General features: G+C 32.3%; 1 protein-coding gene and 2 pseudogenes across 1 annotated transcript; 1 reads left to right on the forward strand and 2 right to left on the reverse strand.

Annotated features, from left to right (window-relative positions):
* Positions 1 to 13260: 13260 nt before the first annotated feature.
* LOC124830273 (peroxidase 31 pseudogene) lies at positions 13261 to 14349 on the reverse strand (annotated as a pseudogene).
* Positions 14350 to 15060: 711 nt separating this feature from the next.
* On the forward strand, positions 15061 to 15904 carry LOC124830278 (protein S40-4 pseudogene; annotated as a pseudogene).
* A 2295-nt stretch (positions 15905 to 18199) lies between these two features.
* LOC124830265 (diaminopimelate decarboxylase 1, chloroplastic-like) lies at positions 18200 to 22710 on the reverse strand. The gene is made up of 8 exons (XM_047303930.2): positions 22145 to 22710; positions 21836 to 22010; positions 21099 to 21248; positions 20736 to 20897; positions 19693 to 19878; positions 19019 to 19141; positions 18797 to 18886; positions 18200 to 18411 (listed from the first exon to the last, which is right to left on the reverse strand). The coding sequence occupies exons 1-8, from the start codon at positions 22639 to 22641 to the stop codon at positions 18331 to 18333; spliced, it is 1464 nt and encodes a 487-aa protein (XP_047159886.1). The 5' UTR covers positions 22642 to 22710; the 3' UTR covers positions 18200 to 18330.
* Positions 22711 to 24506: the final 1796 nt, after the last annotated feature.

Here is a 24506-nt window from a genome sequence, read left to right on the forward strand (position 1 = left end):
TTCCAATGAATGAAATATAAAAGAGTTTATTCTCATTTGAACATTATGGTGATTTCATAAAAAATTAGAAACAATAATTTTACTATTTTATTTTAAAATTAGTTGATGATTATGAAACTAATTCAAATGTAATATCTACAATAGGAAATTTTAGTATATAAAATTATGGTAAGAATCCAAAAAGAAAAACCAAAAACATTAATTTATTGATTGACCTTTAAAATAAAAAATAATAATAATTAATTATCATGATAAAATTAATTCAACCACCATGTTATAAGACATTAAGTAAGGAGAATTGGACAGAATAAAACAAAACACGGTACAAGAGGATGAAGCATAATAATATTAATAAGAAATAAAGGGCGAAAATAAGGGTATTTTACCAGAACAAAAGATTATAGTGATTAACTAATTACATCTTTATTTGACAATTAGACCTTAAACTGAAAAAAAAAACATATGAATCTAGTACAGTACTAATTGTAAAACTCTTTTTCTTAATTAAACAATATAGTTTCATAACATAATACTATAATTTTGATGACAAATTATGAAAAATACATTTTAGTATACTTCTTTAATAATTGATTTAACTGTACATAATTTGTACAGAAAAACGAAAACATTATGGGGCACCACCTGATTCTGCACTGAACTGCTGGTCCTATAAAAAAAAAGTTTGAAAGTACCAGTAGTTAGTTAGGGGAGAAAGATAGGTGAGATTATTAGATGATGCCACTATATTTCATTATTAAAATATTAATATAAAGAAACAAAAACATTAGTAAATTTTAATTTTTAACTCACCAAATTAATTTTAAAAGCTTTTATTCTTTTATTATTATGATTTAAGATGGATTATAAGATTATTGTAATAAGTACTTATTTTATTAGAATCTCTTATTTTTTTGTCATTTATTTTTATAATATTTTCATGAAAAAAATTTAGGATTTAAATTTTTATTTTTTTTAAAATAGATATAATTAACTTTTTGTTGCCTTATTTTTTTTTGTAGATAATTGAATGTTTGAAGAAAAAGTGGATGAAGTTTTTCAGGACAATCTGGCACAGCAAAATGATCTCATGCTCAACAAAAAAAATTATATTTAATTACTGTTTTATGTCACTACAAGTATTTTTAGTTGATTTTTTTTTTCAATTTTTTTGTCTATTAATATTAAAAAAATATTTTTTTTAATTAAGTATTTCTTGTTTAATTTGTTTTATGGGTTGAGTAAGGTGATTTCTATTTTCTTTTGTCATTTTATTTTAAATCAATACCAAATCTCACGTTTAATTAATCTTCGAGATAATGAAAACAATAATAGATAAACTAATAACCACATTATTCAATTAATGAAAAAGAAAAACTTTGAGTATAGAGTAGATAATTTTTTTTCATAAAATTCACATAAAAACACTAAATTTTATGTGTTTTTAGTGTATGAACTCTAGTTTTTTCATTCAATGGTTTTCAACATGGAGAGTCTTAAACTTTTCTTCATATTTACATTTACATTGCATCTTCTCCGTCTTTGCAATTTCTTAATCATTTTCGTATGATTTGGTTGATTGTTACATTTCTTCCACAACTATGTTGCTCGTGATATTTTATGTAGTTATCATGGATTAGTAGACTCTTCTTTTGGTGGGTGTCAAAATATTTTGGATATATGAGGTCGAGTCTTCTATTCAACTAGTGGTCTTTAACTTATTATCTTCGAGTCCAAGATTTGTTTCTTAACATTGGTCCAAAATACTTGTCAGAGATATTCCTATACTAAAGTTCCTTCCATTCAGATTATAAGTAATAAATACGTAATTAATGTGTAACCCACCTTAAATTTCTATTTATAAACTTTGTGATGAATTTTTTATTAAGGTAGGTCGGTTTCATTATGATCCAAACAAGTTTAAATCTTTAAACAATATGATTTTGGAGTTAATCTGTTTCAGTTTGATGGTTCGGTTTCTACAATACTTTGAACTCTAGTCTAATTTAACCTCATTAAGGATTGACCGTCCAACTAATAATTAAATATGCATTTAACATTTTCTCTTTACTTTTTCATGAAAACGAGATATATTTATGCATGGATATTTTTTAAGCAAACGTGTTTTAAAAAAATAGTAATATTATTCATGTAAATTAAATAATAATTTACATAAAAACTACCTTTTAAAATTTTATCAATTCTATAAATTATCCGTCAAAAAAATAGATTACACTAAGTATAGACAGAGAATTTTCATGTTTTACTAATAACACATAAAGCAAAGATCTGACATGATGTATGATTATTGTACCGTACGACCCTCATTCTTGGTCGTACGGTCCCCACACTTGGCCGTCCTCCCGTACGGTTCTTCCAGGTCGTCCACCGTCCTCCCAGGACGTCCTCCCATGGTCGTCCACCTAGGCCGTGCCAACTGGTAATGACTCATTAAGCTCCTAATAAAGATTAAGGTGAGATTGGGCCGTCATTAGACCGACGAAAGGTAAAAGCTCATTACAACAGTATAAACAACAATCCCATGTATGATTTCTGGATCACGCTACTCATTATGCATGCCACATGCATTATTTGCAGTGCCAACCGTTCGGTCATTTTACTGACTTTAGTGTCGGAATGCCTTTGACAGGTATCCGTCTGCCCAGCTTGGAGAAGGAGGAGGGAGAACGAGCAATGTTCGTCCGTCCAGTCTTCAACGTCTATCCAGTCTTCAGTACCACCAAAAATGTTTTAGCAATAGACCTCCAAAACCCACCGGAACAATTATAATAAAGTCGAAAATCAATAGGAACAAAATGCGTTCGACAAATCATCTATATAGCAAAACGAAAATTCATGTTTGAATAAACATCATAATTAACCACGATGTTGGAATTACAAATAGCACTTGGTTGCACTTTATTTAATTAACTCCATTATACTGACAAGCAAAAGTTTGAGATATTTTAATTTAAGATCTATTCAATGACGATTGCCTAAAACATCACAAAAAGAAGTATAATTATAATTATTGTTCCTACTGATGACAATCGTGATTAATTTCAAAACAATCATGCATTAATTTATATGGGCGTGTGTATGTATATATATATATATATATATATAGTAAAGTTAACATTCTATTCTCTCTCTCTCTCTCTCTCTCTCTCTCTCTCTATATATATATATATATATATATATATATATATATATATATATATATATATAAGTCCATTTCTCTCACTCTTCATCAATACTAAAAGTGTAAAAAGAAATTAATAATTAAAAAGCTATAACCAAAATGGGGCACATATAATATAATTTCCTCCCTTAGTTTTTTAAATGTAAAAAATAATTGACTCTAAATTTTGTATATTTAGTAACTAAGTATAAGAAAAAATGGATAGTATAAAAAGTAAAGGATATATAGGATACTTAGTTTTTGTTTACAGTGATACACGTGCACCTTGGGTGAGGGAGGGTATAGATAGTAACAAACTGTACCCGTTTGTTTCCCTTAAAACAAGTTAAAATGTGAAGATTGTTTTGGTGTTTAAATAGTAAATAAGGAGTGTTAATAACAATGCCCCAAATGTTTTAGATCATGCACCACCACTTCCTTTCTTGTAATCAAGCCCGAATTTGTATAAGCTTTCTTTCATGGGCTCAGCCCAGGTCTAACGTTCAATTTCATCATCCTTTTCTTTTCTCTTTCCAGAGCTAGCTTTTGGGTTCATACCACTTTTTATGATTATTTGTATCTTGGCTCCGAAAAAGAAAATTAAATCCACAATTTTTTTATTATTTATTTTTATCTAATTTAATACACATATTAAATAATACAGTTTAATAAGATTTATTAAGTTTATTTATTTTGGAGCAGCTCAAACATAATATTTATATATCATGATTTATTTTAGTAATTTGATATTATAGTAATTGTATGTTTGAAGTAAGTATTAATTGAATGAGAATTGATTTTATAAATATAACTAGTATTATTTAAGAAATATTCACTAAATAATTACTCATACTTTTTAAATTCATAAAAATCCAAATACTAACTGTTTTTTGATGTAAAAAAATTTACGCTGAAAATATCAGTAAGATCAGTATCTATCTTGATGTGAGTTCTTGATTATTGATTTTAAACAATTAAAAATTTAAATTATTTTATCAAAATTTTTATCTGTCGCAAACTTAAATGAAAAATAAATAAATAGTTATTTAAGAAATTAAAAAAAATATTGGAGAGTAAAAAGTCATATATTAAACTCATGAAACTTATTTACACTTCCTTACATGTAGAAGTTAGATTAGTCTAACCCGCCAATACACCAAAAGCGATAATCTAGAGTTTAATATAATCCACTAATCCAACCAAAAAGAAAAAAAGGTTGTTTAGAACTAATTTGCTTTGGAAGCCATTACCAATCATCGCGAAGCCAGATTTCGAAATTTGGAATGGGATGTAATTTAGCATAGAACAAAAACTTTAATTTTCAAAACTTGTCAAACTGAATACATACATAAGATTTTGAATGGGATTTGAAATTGTTCTTCACTTGAAAGTTGGGAAAAAATTTCATAGATAATCGCTGTCCCACACGTGCAAAGAACTTTGTAAGGGTTGGATTAGAGTAATTTATTGTTAATTCATGTAGAACATGTGAAAAATATCATATGTAGTTGTGTTCGCGTGAGAATGATTATTGGCATACACTCACTACAAGAATGATGTGGCATTACTCAATGCTTACCCCACCACCGACAAAGAAAAAAGGAAAGTGGACAATTTTCTTAAATGGAGAAGTTCTGTTGTGGTCATTAGTTCAATTTTTCTTAATAATATGTAAATTATCAACGAATTTAAAAAAATATGTTAGACATTTATTTATTAGAATCCAGATAAATTTGCTTATAAATGAATTTTTTAAAGTTAGTCAACAAATTTGTTTATAATTAATTTTTTTTATATCTATCAATAAATTTGTCCATAATTTAATTTTTATTAAATTTGTTGATAAATGTGTCAACGCATCGAGAGGAACCAACTATAACTCTGGATTTGAGTGATATTTTATCTCTAACTACAACACATACACTTGTTCTTCAACATTAGTCGATTCAGTCAACCACTTAGTTTTACATGTAAATAATAAGGTTTTATAACATACCATCGACTTAAGTCTTCTATTGGACTTAAGTCTTCTATTGGAGATGAATAATCATGCTTATATACCTAATAGTTATATATCATTTAGAAGTCAATGCTTAAGACAATTTAAATATTTTTTTCTCTTTCCCTTTCTCATAAGCTTTTTAATAAAATTGTGATGAAACATATGTTCCGAAACAAACAATATAATATCAATTATTTATATTTATTATATATAACATATAATAAAATTTAATAGATATAGTAATTGTAATAAATAAAAACATTTTTTTAATATATCGGCACATGCTATATATTTAATAGATTGAGAAAATGTATAAAATTGAAAACAATTAAATAGTAAAATAATAATCGAGTAATAAAAAGCTTGAATGTTGTATACAAATCAAACCATCAATTCAGCAAAGCGAGATAATTTATCAGTTTTTCTAAATTCTGTCAATCATAGAGAGCATCAGGCTTTGTTACCAAAATAGGCAAAAATAGATCATATATTATGAGAATAGGCAAATTCAATTCAAAATACCAAAATGGAGAAGTCGTGGGGGGCCAAAATGACTTCAAATGAAGAAGTCGTGCCCCCCTGCACGACTTCACACTGTGCATTGACCAGTGGTGAAGTCGTGCACCCCAAAAACGACTTCTGGGTCCTGTAATCGATTACAAGGTACTGATAATCAATTACACAATGTTGAAATCGTGACCCCCCTGCCCGACTTCAGTGTAGTAGGCAAAAATGCTACTGGTAATCGATTACGATACTTCTGTAATCGATTACCAGTGTTTTAAGTGTGCAAGAACCACCCTGGTAAGCGATTACAAGCTTGTTGTAATCGATTACGAGTGTGTTTTGGTTGGTTTATGAAAATTATTTGGCAGTTTAGATATTTTATGTATTGTTTGTGTTATACGAAAAAAGAAATTGTGGTTATTATTTAATGAATGGAGACAAATTTGAAGAAAATAGAAAAAAATATTAATAAGGAATATTAACAGTAATATATTAATAATCGATTTGATTACAATTGGGTAAGATTAATAAATAACTAAGATTAATAAATAACTAATGACGAAATGGACAATTTCCCCTATGATGACCTATGTTGCGGCAGTAAGAGCATTTTTTTGGCTTATCTGGATTGGATTGATCCATTTCATTGTGAATCCTATTTGTAGATGGTCTTTCGGATGCCTTGCGTCGCATTTTATGAGGGTTCTTGCACACTTAAAACACTGGTAATCGATTACAGAAGTGTCGTAATCGATTACCAATATCATTTTTGCCTACTACACTGAAATCGTGCAGGGAGGTCACGATTTCAACATTGTGTAATCGATTACAGGATCTTGTAATCGATTACAGGACCCAGAAGTTGTTTTTGGGTGCACGACTTCATCACTGGTCAAATAAACAATATGAAGTCGTGCAGGAGGCATAACTTCTTCATTTGAAGTCGTTTTGACCCCACAATTTTATATGCCTAATTTGATGCAAATGCCGAGAGCATCATCCAGAAAAAAGAAAACTGTCACATGGACACAAGATTTTTTTAAAAAATTATATGCAAACTAATAAAGAAATTATGTACATATACATATATATAATATGCAAACTGAAAAAGAAAATTACATAATTAATTACACATATATATATTTTACAAATATACAAAGTTGCTGCAAAGACGAGCACGACGAAGATCACACAACAGGATTCTCTTCATAAAACTAGAGCCTTGAAAAGATGTTTGACCAAACGTTCTCATCTTCACTGGACAAAATCTTGAAACATTATTAAGTATTTCACCTTTCCAACATACGTAAAAGCCTCCGTTGGACGCGACATGCAGGTAGGAACCACCCTCCAAATGCACATGCATGCATGCGTCCATGATGAGTGGATAGATACCCCATGTCAAACGATAAACAACTTATGCATGTAACAGGTCACATCAGTTAGAGCAGGGAGAAGGTCGTTTATTATAGCTGATGTCGTCATTTTCGAAATCCTCAGCAGCTTCCTCGGCTATTGTTTCCAGAGAAGGTGTGTTCGAAGGTTTCTTAGGAAAAATTACAGGTGCCGGGGCAACCTCGATCCATGAACTTAGCTTTCTCATTCCCTTGCTCATTGGGACATGTATATATATATATATTTTTACAGCAATGATTGATCTTGCTCCTCAACCACAATCTGCAATCCTTCTGTAGCAAAACGAAAATATTTTCTCTCCTTCTCCTATGTCTAGAAAGAGGAGAGAGAGAGAGAGATTTTTTTTTCCTAAGAGGCTTTTTACAAGGGTTCAGGATTTGCTGTTTGCTATGTGTCAATTGCCAAAGACCTTATGCCTATATATATATATACACTTGTTGGAAATTGGAATAAGAGATGGATGGAATTATAGGTAGGAGATATTTGGAGAAGGCATAAATAAGAACATGTATACCTGGACGGTTTTCGGGAAATACACGTGGAGAAAGACATAGTTTTTGGAAGCTTCCTTTATGGCAACATTAACATAAAAATCTAGGAATCATCTAACCATAAACGTGTCCTATAATAATTTCGTTGTCGGTTTCTAAAGGCCTACAACCCCTAAACGAATTACCTGTTCGAGAGGCAAAAGAAAACGTCAACAGCTCCTCACTTTTCTCCTCTCCATCAAAATATTCGTCTTTTCTTATCCCAACTGTTGACAATTTGGGCATAGCCTCTAGAATATACCGGAATATAGCAAACACAGAATACATTCTGATTTTGGAATTAGAATTCGTAATTCCTCATTGAACATGTTACTAATATTATTATTTTCTTGTTCTACTCTTTAAACATGTTACAGATATATATATGTTTCTTAAGTGTTTTTTTTTCTTTTGGGGCGATATACAAGGTGCACGATGTTTTATGTTTTTATTTATGTAGATGTGCTTGGTTTTTGGTCCTATCCACTGTTTATGCCCAACGAACTCAGATTGAAGGCAACCATGTACTTGAAAAAGGATAAGAGTCGTAGGCCACTTGAGATTGGATCAAGGCCTTTGTTTCGTGTGGTCCCCATCGAGCCCAATTAAATGAGCCCATAAATTGGTTCAACAAAAACTATTATATAGACTGATGACTATGATGCCACCAGCCTATAAATACCATGTACCGAGTCTACTCTACAAGGCTACTACCACGTCACACAAGTGCGGTCCATATATTTTTTTAAGAAAAGTTTAATATAAAATAAATTTAGTCTTTCTAATAAATAAATTACAACCATCGCACCGAAGTAAAAAATTTTAATATTTTTAAAAATAATCTCAATTTTATTTAATATAAAATCAAATTTAAACTATTATTCATTGATTAATATTTCTTTCACTAATAATTTTATTGATCACACTTTATTTAAAATAAAACTCAAAAACAATTTACTAATGAAGCGGATATCTTAGAAATATTATTTTTAGGTATTTATTAAAAATATTAATTCAATATTTATTATAAATGTTCTCTGTAACTGGAAGCATCCGTGAGTACGAATTCTTTTCTCATTTCCTAATTGTGAAAAATTACGAAAGAGTGATAGACTGAAAAAGTCTGAGCTAACCATTGAATTATTCTATTCAACCTAACGCTTTCTTTCTATTAATTTCACATGATTTGCGAATAAAAAATGAAGCGGCAACACAGCATGGTGAAGAAGTAAAAGAAACAGTTGCCAATTAGCTACTGTTGAATTCCCAGTGAAATTCGTTAACAATTTGAACTAGTACTGTTTGGAAGGAACAGTTTGATCTAGTAAGGGAGCATTTTTAAATGATACAAGGTCCAAACAATGGCATCCTTATCTACAAAACAACAAAAAGACAATCGTAGGTAATCATGTTCTGAGAATAGACACACTGTTTGCACATCCTAAAATTCTAACCTAACTCATTTGACAGCACCCCAGAATATGTGCATGCGCATGCATGCACCAGTAAAAACCAGTTGTTTATCTTATAAGAGTCCTCATAATGTTGTTATATATGAGACAAATCGATAAATCAATTATAATTTGGATTTTTTTAGCGAGTTATATCAATAAACTGGATTAGTTAATTAGTAGTCATGAATCAAACTACATTAACCTTGATATTAATAAATTTAAAAATAAAATATAATTACTCACGTAATTGATTAATTTTAATAAAAAAATTTACTCTGAAATCTATAAATAAATATTTAAGGCAAAAAAAAAAAATACTTAGATGCATTTACTGTTATATTGATTATTAACTGTCAAATGTTTTTACACTTCGAATAGTTTGATACAACAATTAGACTTCTAAACAACATTTGAACTCTGTGAACAATATAATAAAACTCTGATTGTTGATCTTGATTTTCAAATAAGAACCATAAAGACAAGTTGGAAGTTAAAATAAGGTGGAGATTAAAATAGAAGAAAGAAGGGGACAAGGCATATGCTTTATTAGGCCTGGTTCATTTTTCTAAGGCATTTGGTTGGTTGAATCACTCAGTTCAATTAACATTTGGTCTTCTCTTCATAACTTACACGCCACTTTCTGTTTCTACCTTGCTTTTTCTAACGTGGAACTACGAGTTAGGACCATCCTTTTTACCTTCCTCAATAAAAACCTATCTTTCAAACTTTCTCTTAAGTATTACAGTATATATATCTTATTTAAACTTTAAGATTATAAAAAATTGTTTTTTTTTATAACATGTCAAGATTACGATGTTATGCTATTTAATATTATCTAATTATTATAAGTGTTTCATTAATATTGTGTTCGATCATTAAATATTGAATTAATGCGTGTCATTATCAATTTAATCATCAGTCTAATTTTAAAATATTGTTTAAAACCTCGAGAAAGTGGCATATTCCAAGGAATAAATCACTAGAAAAGTTGGCTTGAAGTACGCATAGAAATCTACTCTTATTCTACTCCAAGTATCTCATACTTGTAGAATAGACGTCTATTTTCATTTTGAATAGAAACTTTTCATGTAATTGCGTCGTTAGAACGATTTTAGGAAAATGATGAGGAAAAAAAATTGAGAAATTTGTTTGGAAATATTTTATTCTGCTGACTCAATTATGTCAAGAATATAATTCACCTTTTGTATTAATACTTATAAAAAAGGATTAAACAATATATTATTATAATTCAGTAAAATCAGTAATATTAATGGTGTCATTGGTATGGATTTTAAAGGACTAAAAGACGAGACAGTTTATTGAATATTTTCCATCTTGGTTATAAAGAAACGCTTTAAAAGCTAATTACAAAGACGCGTTGATACAGTTTTACGACACATCTCCAAACTTAAAGAAAAAACATGTACTTGAAAGAACTCGAATTTATTTAGATCTGTAAAAGTTTTAATCAAGAATTAGCCTGTCTAATCAAATTGATAACCTTGATTATGGTTTAATAAGATTAGGGTTTCCTTTTACAATTAATACCTATAATCTAGTCACCTAAATTAGAATACCAGAAAGTTATAATAATAAATGATTTTTATTACAGCATAAAACTGAAGATGTATCTAAAGTCAGTTGTTTCGAAAGAAAACTAACATTTGGAGTGAATGGTGAGCCGTTTTCAGCTTAATTAATTTGGCCTTTGTTTTTACTTTTTGTTTTCTTTTCTTTTGCATTTTGAGCAACTTATTGCATACCAAAACCCTTCACGTCTTGGGGGTATGAATAGGCATTATTATTAGCCCTTTCTTAATACTTGTACGTATCACAAAGAAAAACAACGTCAACACCATTTTTCTTTTCATTAAATATATATATATATATATATATATATATATATATATATATATTTAATACTCGTTTTCATTCTTTCTCACTTAATCTAAACATCACTTTTTGGTTATGGTATTTTCTTTTTGTTTCACACTTTCTCAAAGAAAGTACTATAGTCATGTCTAATGCATGCACCAAAGGATAATAGGATTAGGCTATTAGGGGTGATTAAAACTTTCCTTCTTCTCAAAGAACTAATTAAGAAAATGACAAGGTCGATGATAACGTGTCAAGATATAGACATCTTGATCTTGATTCAACGGTGATGGGTGGAACCCACAGTTTTAAATATGACAAAATATTTTCACAAATTTGTGATGAAAGCGAGATAAAAAATAAATTAAATGAATAATTTTATAAGAAACAAAATACATGTTATAAAAGCATTATATTAATAAGGTTTAATGTCATTTAGGTCCTTATTTTCGATCCAGAATCTCAAATAGGTCTCTTTCGTTTTCGGCGTTTCAATTACGTCCTTATTTTTGTAAAATTGAATCAAATAAAGACTTTCCGTCAAATTGATCAAACACTGTTAAGTTGGGTGTTTCGTGGCACGCTCACACTGTAATTTTTTATTACGTGGCATTAAAAACGTGACTGAATTGTATTTTTTTAATTTTTGAATTAAAAAATGAAGTGTACATAGTGGAAATATAATTTAAGGGTAAAATTGGAAAATCAAATTAAATTAAGTGTTAAATTGGAAAATCAAATTAAATTGGAAAATCTTCAACCGATCGGCTCTCCGTACTTCAGCCGTTCGGTGTCCTCCTTCTTCTTCACTGCTTGGCCTCGCTCGGTAGCCTCACCGCCTTCAACCGTTCGGTTCCCTTCTTCTTCATCCTCACCGCTTGGCGTCTTCCTACATTTCGTTGTTCGGTTGACTACTACTAATATCCTATAACAGGCTGCCGCCAAACCTTAATTCCCTAACCTAGCCAATGTCGCCGTCAACCACGTTGTGCCGCCACCATCATCCTCGTCGGACCACAAGTCGTTATCGCCGACCTCCATGGTCGCCGCACATTCATCTTCATCACCTGCAAACCCAGAAATCAGAAAATTCCAATTGCCATGTAATCCTAAATCGCATATCCCTTTCTTCTTCCTTGCGAACTTTGCTGCTACCACCAGTTAGCGACATCATTGCATCATAAACCTGCATCAAATAGAAACCACATCATCATCTTTGACTTCCCATCTGAACTACATCATAACAACCCACCAAAACCCTAAATCCATAGTCAGTCACCACGCCGTTCAACCACCGCAGGAACACCATCAGAACCTCGTCGGTCCTCCGTTCACCTCTAATGCATCTCGCATCATCCTCACTGAACCACCTCGCGAGCCACGCGTGAAGGCTCCATCACAACGCGAACCAGATCTCTGCACCAGAGTCGCACCACCACGAAACAAAAACAACACCATCGCGAGCCCCAAAACTCCTCCGCATAAGCCCTAATCGTGAAAGATCACCGCGCCAGAAAGGAGATCAAAATCGCAAGCCATCAACGGAGCAACCCAAACCGCGACGAACAAAAACGCGAACACCTCAAAATCAGATTGTTCTCTGCAATTGAAATCAAAGAAAGGAGCAGCCTTTAATTTCTTTTTTCCAATTTACCCTCAATTTTTTAATTTAAAAATTACAAAATACATGTCACAATTATGTATAAACTGACACGTCATCTAAAACAACACCCTCAACATGCCACGTAATACCCTCATTAACATCGTTTTCTCAATTTGACGAAAAACCCCTATTTGATTCAATTTTAAAAAAATAAGGACTCAATTGAGACGTCGAAAAAGAAGGGGACCTATTTGAAATTATGGGCGAAAATTGGCACTAGTTATTGATAACATGTCAATATATTGTTTTGTGCGTTCTGACGTGTTACTTTCTTACAAAATTGGGTCTTCTTCTTCTTGTTTAACCTATAATCCATATTCAATCACTCCACACCAATTTGTATGCAATCTCAAAACTACACAAACTCTGAGAAAACAGATCAAAATGAAAAACTTTATTAATTAAATCTTATAATATTACATTCAAAAACCATAACTCAGATTCATCTATCCAAGATCAAGGACAATTGCTTCATTCCCCCGTTTCCCCACCTCACACAACCAAACTCTATGTATGTATAATCAACCTCAAAAACATCAAATTCATGCACAACAGAGGTTTCATTCTAATTCTCATCTTAAATCAAAAGATCTTATATCATCAAATCATCAACAACTTCCAGAAAGAAGAAAGAATCAATTAATCTGATCACACCTACGTCTGATCTCCCCCTTTCTCCTTGTCTGCACATTGAGCAGACTTAGCTTCTGCATCGTCGAGGCAAAAACCCTAAAGAACCTAGCTTGATCCTTGGCGAAGCCCTCCAGGAATGGTCTCGTAATAGGGTCATTGTAACTTGTTGGGAATCATAATGTAATTGAAGACAGAAAGGGTAGGGTTGGTTCTGTAATCGGCGCAAGCTTTGGATAAAGGTTCAGAAAAATGAGGGTTGTAGGAGGAAGAGGAGTTCGAGAGGTTGGTGACGAATTCAGAGCAGTGGGAGAATCCCACGGTGTGGTCCCCACTCAGAGCGACGAACTCCTCCACGAAGAAGCCGTGACGGGTGAAGCCGCGACAGGTGAAGATTTCCGTGATTTGGGACATTGGCATGGATGGAGTGGGAGGTGGTTAGGGACGGAGGCGGTTGAAGAGAAGCGGTCGTCACGACGCCTAAGGAAAACAGGGTAGAAGAGGCAGCTGAGCATGGTCAGAAGGTCGTGGGTTGCGGTGGAGAGGATGTTGGCACAGGAGACAGTGTTTGGGCAGGCCAGTTCGAGGGCAGTCTTGGCGCGGGCGACGAGGTCGAAGGCGTCGCCGAGGAGGGAGAGGTTGATGTCGGCGTCACCGAGGAGGGAGAGGTTGATGTCGGCCTCGCGATGTAAAAACCCTAAATCAATTTTTTCCCTAATATAAAAATCCTAAAATCTTTAAAAAACCTCAATATGGTGTTTTATCAACACGTCAGCACCGCACAAAACAATATATCGACACGTTATCAATAGCTGGTGTCAGATCATCAACACACTAACTCCGTTTGGTTATACTTAACTGAAGGAACAAATTAGACACAAATTTTACTAAGTGTAGACATATTCCAAACACTTTTAAAAGTGAGGACTGAATTGATATTATCCAACGAAAGTGGGAATCAAAAAAAGTATTAAACCATAATATATAGATCCTTATCTTTATTCTCAGTTGTATTAATGGGAATATGTTGATTGTTTTTTCCTTAGATGCATATGTAATATAGTACTTAACCTCTTATAATCCAAACATGTCATGCTTGCATTATTTATAACTATTTTTCTTAAAAACAATTCTAAAATACGTGACAAAACGAAGGAAAAATTGTTTCTAGAAAAAAAAAACTCACTCTTAACCTTTATTAAAAGGCAATGGAAATGTTTTATTTTGTTAGTATTTGTTTAACTGTATTCAGTCGCCGAACAGAGATCCCATTGGTGAAAGTGTCTCACTCATGGAAATCGGATAACTTTTTCTATGTTTCTCTATCTCCTTTCCCCTATCAGACTTGTTAGAAAGAAACAACTGAGTAAAGAATCTATTCGTTTCTAAATTCATAGAAAAAAAAACCTATGATATTATTTTAATTAAATTAAAATTAACATATACTTGTATAAGATATATAGTATGGGAAAACTTTTTCAGCGCATGACAATGGTTTGCTTTTGAAAGTTACGTAGCGGTTTTTAAAACTGCAGCTAAATCATGTGTAGAATGTGACTTTTTCTCTTGTGTGCAAGGAATTTTATATGGAAGGGAAAGCTGTGGTCACGAGGTAAATATTTGGATCCGAAACATTAACGGACGGGTTCATGTAAAATCACGTGAGGACCCTTGCATTGAACCATTTCTATAGTTATATTACAGTTAATTTTTGTTAATTAATTGTAACGCGTGTGGTGAGCCCTAGAGTAGAGAAAAAGTGGATTTGATTGGCTTTATCCTTAACAACCAAAAGCCTATTATATAAATTACAAGAAGGAATAGTCAAGAGTGTGAAAATCACTAACATAGCCAAAACAGAGAGAGAGAGAAATAGACGTCAAAAAGCTTGATTCAGAGCTTCAATGGCATCAAGGAAGGGCTTCCTTTCGAAGGTGAGTTCCATGTTTGCATCATCGAGCAGCGAATTGGAGGGAAAAGCCGTAGAAGCTGACATGGAATTGGATGAAGCTGAGGTGTGGAACTGGAACTTATCCAACAGCAATAACAGTGTCACAGAGTCGAAGAAGTGGTCACGATCTGGTAAGAAAGGGTTTAAAAAGGTGGAGGGTGGTGGCAGAGTCAACCCTGTTGCATCATCCTCAATGCCGGTGAATATTCCAGATTGGTCCAAGATTTTGAAGGAGAACTATGAGGAGCACGAGAACAGAGATTCTGTGAGTGGTGATGATGATGATGATGATGGTGGTGGCGAACGAGTACCCCCTCATGAGTATCTTGCTAGGAACAGAGGAGCTTCTCTCTCTGTGCATGAAGGAAAAGGGAGGACCCTCAAAGGTAGGGACTTGCGCAGTGTTAGAAATGCCATTTGGAAGAAAATTGGTTTTGAAGATTGATTTTTTCATCCGATTCCATTCCACAACTTTTCAATTTTTGGAACCTGGCTCTGTTAGAAAGAGTTCATATTCGTATGCATCTTCTGCTCTTCATCAACGATATTTGTTTTCTTCTTTTTGGACCATTCTTGTTTGCTAAGTTATCTAAGAAGATGTATAAGAGTCTCTTTCGTTTTGAGTGTCTGAAAGAAGAATCACTCATGCCTGTAATTAACTATTTTCAACTACCTAAAAGAAGGATTGGTTTTGTACTTGTTTTTTAGTGTTACATCATTTGTATTTTTTCCTGATTCGTTAAAAGGGTTTTGGGTTTGAGTGAGGAGAAAAGGGTACGGTGTTGCAGAGACAAAAGGAAAAGCATGGTAGGAGAATTTAGTAGGATTGGAAGAAAAGAACACGTAAGGAAAGAAATTAAATACGTTGGCGGACTACACGGGTAATAGGTTGTTGGTAAGAGATAACGGCTCATCGCATCGGCTGATAAATAATTTTATCATTTTATATAAACAACACTTCTTAGAAATATATGTTGTTTATAAGTTCTTTTTCTTAAAAAAAGGGAAAATACCACTTTTTATAACTTCTATTATGTATATAATGCAATGTATTTGTATAAACATATTACGCCGTAAAAATGTTTGGTTATGATATAAATAAATATATTCATACTTTACTTTATTGCACTTTTATCATAATAAAGCATATAGTGCATATTTCGGAATAATTTCTTAGAAAAATAATGATTTTTATATTTATGATGTAAGGGCATTCAACTTTAAAAAATAATTGTTCATATGTTCATTTTTAATAACTCAACTCTATGAAATGATTATTTGCTCCTAACAAATTGTTCCCAAAAACTTAGTTACGTGTATGGTATAAAATGTCTTCAAACGTAATTAGGAATTTTGTGGTATATTTAGGCAAACATATAGAATGGATTAGAGTTATGACAAAGGTCCACCGGTGAGATGAATGAGATATGTAAGAACAAAAATAAAGAAAAAGAGTAATAAAAAATAATAAATATAGTAAAGAAAATAACATATATAAATAAATGGAGAAGATAATTATGTATCATTTTTCAACTCCCCTCAACTCTATTTTTTTTTCTTATATACTAAAAACAAGGTGAATGATACAACAGTCATTGCCACGTCACGTTTTTTTTGTACTCCTACCTAACACTTTCCGTTTAGTATTAGTATTATTATAATTTTTTAACGAATATGAATATTTCCGCGTCTCACCCCAACAAAATTGATTTGATTTTAATTATTTTATTTTTGTCCCTCTAACTTAAATTTATTTATTTCTTTATCCAGAAAAGTTGACGTTAAAATAACAAATCACCGTCAGAAAGTACAAATTAAAAATAAAAATAAAGTATTTTCAAATTAAGAAGGACGAAAATGACATAATTTGTTTTAAAAAATTAACTGGAGAATTTGTTAAGTTAAAAATTATATTTTATTATTTTGTTACAAAGTTCAAAAAATATATTTTTAACGCGAATTCTCTCATTCTAGAAAATCTTAAATAAAAAACGAGAAGGTAGTGTGTATTTTATATTCACAAAAAGACAAATATAGCAAGGAAGTCATGACACGAGTGACCTGTGAAAATAAATTATACGCGTTTTCATGGAGAAAAAGATCACAATTGATAAGGAAAAAATGAAGAAGGTGAATATTATACATTTTTTATTATTAATTTAAATCTATATGATTTTTAAAAATTATTGTAACCCCTCTTTTAAACTAAATAAAAGTTGAATGATAAAGAAAATATTATAACGTTAAATTCTAATCTCACACTCATTATCCCTTCTAATGATGACACTACAATTCTAATATGTTAGCAAGTACCTTCAGTTTCTAATTAGTGTAGATAAAGTGGTAACGTGATGCATAATCACATGATTAATAATAAACCGTGTTAGAAGTAGACGCGAACTTACGATTTTCTTTGTACTGTATCAGACGCTAAAATGCCCAACGAAAATTTAAGAGGTTTCATCTCATACGCTAAAATGGTAGGACCCTAAATTGACCAAAACCACTCCCAAAAAATTGACAAAAGTAAACCTTAAATCAGTTTTAGACATTGTCAGTGTCATCTTTAGCCCTTTAAACAAAAGTTCCTAAGCTTTATTTCCTTGTTCTCATTTAATGTAATTATATGTTTGCTGAATTCATTTTTTCTTTTCCTCGTAAGAAATATATACTGTCTTAACATTTCATAATCATATTAATTAAAGATTGTATTCACGTTTGAATTAGAAAAAGAACATTCAAAGAAAGTGTCCAGTAGGACTAAATTAGTTAAAATTTATTTGTGTCAATTAAACCAAACACACCACTAGAAAAAGAACATTCTAAGAAAGTGTCCAGTAGGTTCATTTATATGTCAATTGAACATTCATGCAGGTTCATTTATGTGTCAATTGAACATTCATGCAGGTTCATTCACACTCAGAATTTTGTTTTCTTCATAGGTGGTCTACCACTAACACCAAAGACTAAAAGATTAACTGGAGTGTAAAATCTAACCGAAATCAAACTTTATTCAAGTAGCATAGAAGAAAAACAAAAAAAGAGTGATGCATTCAGAGACTTGGAAAGATCCAAAATACACAACAATTTTCCAGCTTCCTTTCCTACAGGATGAATTACCAGCTCAAAGGCCCTCAAAAAACCGAACGTGGTCTTCAAAAGTCTCACCATGTCTTATTTTGCTCACTGATCCATCATCTTCAACCTAAAATATTTTACAGCATAAAAATGTCATGCTTTATATCAAATCAAGTTAAAATTGATTGTGTTCAAAACCTGCATGGTATTCTACAGAGCAACTAAATATAATAAAACCACAACCAACAAGAAACGAGTTATTAAATATTAGAACTTTCAATCATTAATTATAACAAGCAGTACCCTCGTTTTATATAATGTGTTTTCTCAAAACATGTAGAACTTCAAATGGTTTTGCCAAAGACCTTAAACACAGAACAATCATTAGAAAAACATTATTCCTATTCAGAGAGGCTTTCCTGATATTATATGTTCATTGACGATTATCAAAAGGCATGTTCACTGAAAACCACTTCAAAGAAGTTAGCAAGTGGAGAAAAGCAACTCCATACCCAATACTCAGGAGGCCGCATCTTTAGATTGTATGTTGATGCCATGCTCATGCAATAAGCGCCAGCATCATGAACGACCAAACCAGTACCCTGACAATAAAATTCAGATGAGATAGTTTAAATAAGTTAGCATTCCTGTCATCTTTGTTTTGTACAAATTATGCACATTTATTATTTAAGCATGTAGTTTAATTTAAATTTAAGAAAAAAATATTATATTACCTTGGCTGGAGTAGGAAGTTCTCTTTCTTTTCCTAAGAAATCTGCAGACTCGCAGACTGGGCCAACCACGTCAAAGGTTGCTTTCTCAGCATTTGATGGGGCAGGGGAAACCAACTCTATATGCTGCACCCAAAAATTAGATGTCACTATTAAACATTCACGTAAACATAGATTGACACAACCCATCAGCATGAGGTAGCCAAAATGACCTTGTGCTATCCAATAAGTTTCTTTAGAACATGCTAAATCTAACTTTGTTCACTTCTAATCTGTCTTCCAATCAATACTGTCCAGATTCCACCAGATTTGAAAAATCAGAACCAAAAATGTTATTGCATGCTTTGGTATAGTGAGATCCAAATCCAAAAATACAAGATTAGCATCTTCTCCTTTAAGCTATATTCGGCAAACAAGCGGGTCAAGGTTGTGGAATCCCAACCAAACTATAATGTATTGATCAAGTTTTAAAAGTACATTATATGCTACGGGAAAACACAACCGTTCATACGGCCTAGAATTCTTCATTAGTTTCTGAGGCAAGACTTAGCATAATGGCAGCCATCACACAAAAACTTCTCAGAAGAAAAAATTATCTTTGTCAAACACCCACACCACACCAATATTGATTTATTGATTAGAAGATATAACAAACCTTTGGCACTTGCATTACATACCTGGTAAGCATCATAGAGACTAGGGCGGATAAGTTCTGCCATACTTCCATCAATTACAATGAAGTTTTTAGATCCATTAGTTTTAACCCCTGTCACCCGGTTAACTAAGCAACATGTGTTAGCAATGAGTGATCTCCCTGGTTCAATGATGAGATTAAGACCTCGGGAAATAACAAGATCTCGTACCTACTCCAACCATGAAACAAAAAATTGATATTAGCAGGTATGGCATGTGCACAGTTAATAAAACGTAGTCCAATTTACTTATTCTGCTATAAAGGGTAGTATAACAACAGGTCAAAGACTGATACAAATTGGCAGTGCAGAAGCATGTGATCCCTATGATATATAACACTTACAAACATATGTGTGAAAATGCATTCATAGTATATGTTATTTCTAGGACACAAATAAATACAGAGTCATATTCTATTATTTAAATATCTTTGGATCCCAGTGGACTTCCTTCAACAATAGCCAACCTCAGCAGACACGTGAGATATTATCAAATTACCATGATTAATACGAACTACTTATCTATCAGTTATCACACATAAACTGTGCTCATAAGGACCTCCAGCACCAGTCATTTGCACATCAGAAGGTCCAATAGTTACTTCTATGACAATTCAACATCCATGAAAGCTTCTATTTCAATAAAACATGATAACTGCAAAGAACTTCAGATCACAATTGACAATTGATGAGATGTTTGGGCCATTTGTACTATAGCATCTTTCAACAACTATAATTAACGAAAAAGTTCTCAATAGATGACATTGATCAAGTTCCTCAAATACTGTGACAAAAACATATATTGTATAATTTAATATTAGTTCCTAAAGGACTTATTTATCACGTTTGTGTGCATCTAATATTTACACAAATGGTAAATGCTGAATTTTAATTGTATAACATTGCAATATTAAGAATATCTATTTATCAGCCATTGCTTATTAGTGATATTCATTATGCTAGTACGCAACTGCAAACTTAATTACATATAAAATGTAAAGATGAAATGATATGGGCCGAGTCCTCACAGTGTCAATGAGATCTCTAGGTGAAGGAAGGATGGCACCAGAATGATAATAATCTATCCCAAGTCCTCCTCCAATATTTAAATAATCAACTTCAAAACCCTGAGCTCGGATTTGATCAATGTAGTTGATCATAATGGTGGCAGCATCCCTGAAAATGTCTACCTGAAAGAGTGGAAAAAGAACACAGCTATATTTAGATAAAGATTAGGAATCAACAAAAAGTAGTGCAAAGCTTGAAATTGACTTAAGCAAGAATGTTGTACACAAATAAAGGAAAAAAACATAAATATAAAAAGAGCTGTATAACTTAATATACCAAAGCAAAAATAAAATAAGCAAAAATAATAATAATTTCCATCTAACCTTGGTGATTGTTGAACCGAGATGGCAGTGGGCCCCTACTAGTTTGAGCTCATTAGAATGCTCCTTCACTACATCTAAGAACCATTGCAGCTTCTCATTTCTAATGCCAAATTTAGAGTTCTTATTCCCAGTAGCAACATAAGGATGGACCTAAGAGTAACAAAGTTAGAAGTTTAAATATTTTCAAATAAAAAACATAAATTATGCAGATGAGAGCTAGAAATCCGAGGTTTCAGTTCTGCCCAATGGTGAGCTGTTCACTAACCAGTCAATCACTAGTAATACAGAAAAGTTTTAGTACAGTGATGATAAATACAGGAAGAGTAAAGGAAACTGCTATAAGTGCTGAAATGGGGTATTTTATAATGTCAGTGAAAGGAAGATATCGTATGAACGTAATATGTAATTGCCTGAGAACATTGATAATTAATTGTTGAAATTACGCAAAGCTGTTTGCAATCAAATGCCCTGAGCAATGCATTAGTTAGAAACTAGACGAGTGTCATTAACCATGTTCACTTTCTTCTACGCTAGAAAGCTTATTTTAGCCGCATTAATCCTGATAGCAGAAACACATTTTAAGGAATTAAACATTTATTCTTTTCAATGGAAGCCTCTTTCGATCTGTTCAACTTCAGTTGCCTATCAATAACACCTAATCTGAAAAAGTTGCCAAAGCCTTAGAAAATGAGTCAAACATGACAACTCAATTAGCAAAAACGTGGACAACAACATACCTGTGGATCTACATCCGGATTAATCCGAAGTAAAACATTGACCTTCTTTCCGGCCCTTTTTGCAGCCTCTACAATGTTCTCCAAGTCAAACTCACTATCAATGTTGACAAACACACCTGCCTGGGCAGCCAAGACCAAGTCCTCCAAGATTTTACCATTCCCATTAAAGATACACCTATCCATCCAACCCAGAAATAAACTAAGAATACATGAAACTCTTAACAACACAAAATACAAAAATGCCAAACGACATGTAATGTGGGTAAAAAAAAACACAACAACACATTAATCGGTTGATTGTTATTGAACCTTGTGGGATCAAAGCCAGCACGAAGAGCCAATCTAAGCTCATTCCCACTAACAAGCACAGCTCCACAGCCCAAGTGCCTCAAATGTTCCAGAATCTTCAAGTTATTGTTGGCCTTAATGGCATACCCAATTATAGAGTTCAACCCTTCCAATGCATTCCTATAGGCTTCAACATTCCTAGTTATCTGGGGCTTGCTGTAAAGATAGAAAGGCCTTCTCTCAACAGATTCCATGATGTCATGTACCTTGAGGCCCTCACAGTACAGATACCCATCTTCGGATTTGGTGAAACAGTGCTGAAAAGGAGCCTTCTTTGAGTCCTCTACCGCGGTTTGAGCAGCTTTCTGGGAGAGAACAGCTCTAAGAGCACGCGGTCTGAGGGTGGCCTTGAATTTGAAGGGTAGAAGTAGCTTTTGAGATAAAGGGTTTTGGTTGAAGGAGTGGTTATAGGTTTTGGGAAGGGAATGAGAGTGAGAAAGAAGGTGTGAGCCTGCCATTGCAGTGTCTTGATGAATGATTTTGCCGACAAGACTGAGTTGCAAGGAAAATCACATGTCAAAACCCTCGTCCATGTTGCCTTTTTTTTTTCTTTCCTGAAGCTAAACTACAGCAAGAGGGCTACTTCTTTGTAGGTTTGGCCCATTATAAAGCCCAAAAATAGGGCCCAAATATTTGCATTTTTGTCAGCCCAGTGGCTTTTTGCAAGATTGAGAAGGCTAGAAAACATAATTTACAACTTAGTTTTTCTTTCCTTTCTTTTTAATTAGATATGCTGAATATTTAGAAAATATGGAATATCTAAGTTCCTAGTACCAACAAAATTTAGATAGTAACATTAAATCTCACACACTTAAGAAATTAAAGTCCAGCTCCCAGTACCAACATAATGCTGGTAGTTAAATTAGTTACACACAATTCATATTCATACTCATTATATATCTCATTCAGTATATTGAAAGTATCAATTCATATTCATACTCATTATAATCATTACCATTATCATATATCTTTATTCTACTATTTATTATTGACTTTAGCAACAGTTGTATATAAATGAATTCATACTCTCTGAGAGTAGGATATTCAATAAGTGTCAATTTCGCCTTAAAGATTTCCTGATGATTTCCAGTAAAAACAATAATATTACTAAATGTGCTCTGTTATTAATTTTAATTTATTAAAAATCACAATTTTTATTATTTTATTTCGTATTTAGTAAATATTTTTCATGATATGTTAGATCTCAATAATCTTAAATGAATAATACAAGTACCTTAAGAAAAGTGTATTGAAAAAGTAATTATAAATATTATTGCATAATTTATTACGATCGAGCGTTTTTCTTTGGCGTTGAAAGTGGTTAAACATGTAAAGATTTACGTGTGCCCCAAAAGTGGGCTACATATATTTTTCTTTCCTTTTTGTCTTTGATTTATTTGATACGAGGTGGGTTTTTTAACATTATTTTGATTTTGTTTGGATATTGAAGTTATTCTCTGTCAGAAATGTTTTTGTATGACTTCAAACATTTCAAGACCAAAAGTTCATGTTAAGTTTAACTTTATTTAATATCAGTTGAACCATTCTTTGAACGTGACTTTTTATTTATATAATATAGCAGGAGGTTGATAACTTTTACTTTCTCTTTAAACATTAACAAATCTCGAAAGGAACTATTCCACAAAAGGTGAAATAAATGCATAAACTATTTAATACTTACTTTTACGAATAATTAAAACTACGATCAAATGTATAGTTTTTAATTATTATTCATGAGACACTTCTTTCACGTTGATCTCACTTTTCAGTGTTATAAATGAATCTTAGACAAGTAATTAGCGCTAAAGCTGGTCTGACATTGTTCTAAAAGGTGATTGTTTTAAAAAATAAACAAACCCAATGATAGGTTCATGATAATTTTAAGAACTTGATATGCAATTTTATAGAAAAATTGAAAGGCAAATGGGTAATTAATTTCATTAAAGCTGGTCTTCACATTGGGGACCAATTTTGGGTTCAAATATTATGAAGAGCGCCATGGCCATGATTAAGACACTCGTGATAACATATACATCTTTTTATGGATTACAAAAAAACGGGCCATTGTCGGTTAAAAGAAAAGGACAGAAGAAGAGAGGAGATAATTGTCGACATTGTTTAGACTAATACATTTGGACATATATGGGTAAACTTCTGTATATGGTGAAACAATAAAATCGTTTGATGTCGAATTTTCCTTATCCAACAGACACAGTTGAAGAAATTGTTGTCAAAAGCTGTCAAAAGAAACTTGATGTCAATGGTTAGAACGGAGATTTGGGAATATAATGCAGGTCCTTTTAACTTGAGAAAACTGAACCAT

The sequence above is a fragment of the Vigna umbellata genome, chromosome 5, assembly GCF_029865625.1.
Source record: "Vigna umbellata cultivar VRB3 chromosome 5, Vumbellata_1.0, whole genome shotgun sequence".
Taxonomy (NCBI): Eukaryota; Viridiplantae; Streptophyta; class Magnoliopsida; order Fabales; family Fabaceae; genus Vigna; species Vigna umbellata.

Excerpts from the sequence above, each read along its gene's own strand:
- LOC124830265 (XM_047303930.2), bottom strand. The coding sequence starts at position 22,641 with ATGGCAGGCTCACACCTTCTTTCTCACTCTCATTCCCTTCCCAAAACC. Across the intron at positions 20,898-21,098 it reads TCGGTTCAACAATCACCAAG|GTAGACATTTTCAGGGATGC; the intron begins GTTAGATGGAAA and ends CCACTCTTTCAG. Across the intron at positions 18,887-19,018 it reads AACTTCCTACTCCAGCCAAG|GGTACTGGTTTGGTCGTTCA; the intron begins GTAATATAATAT and ends TTTTATTGTCAG.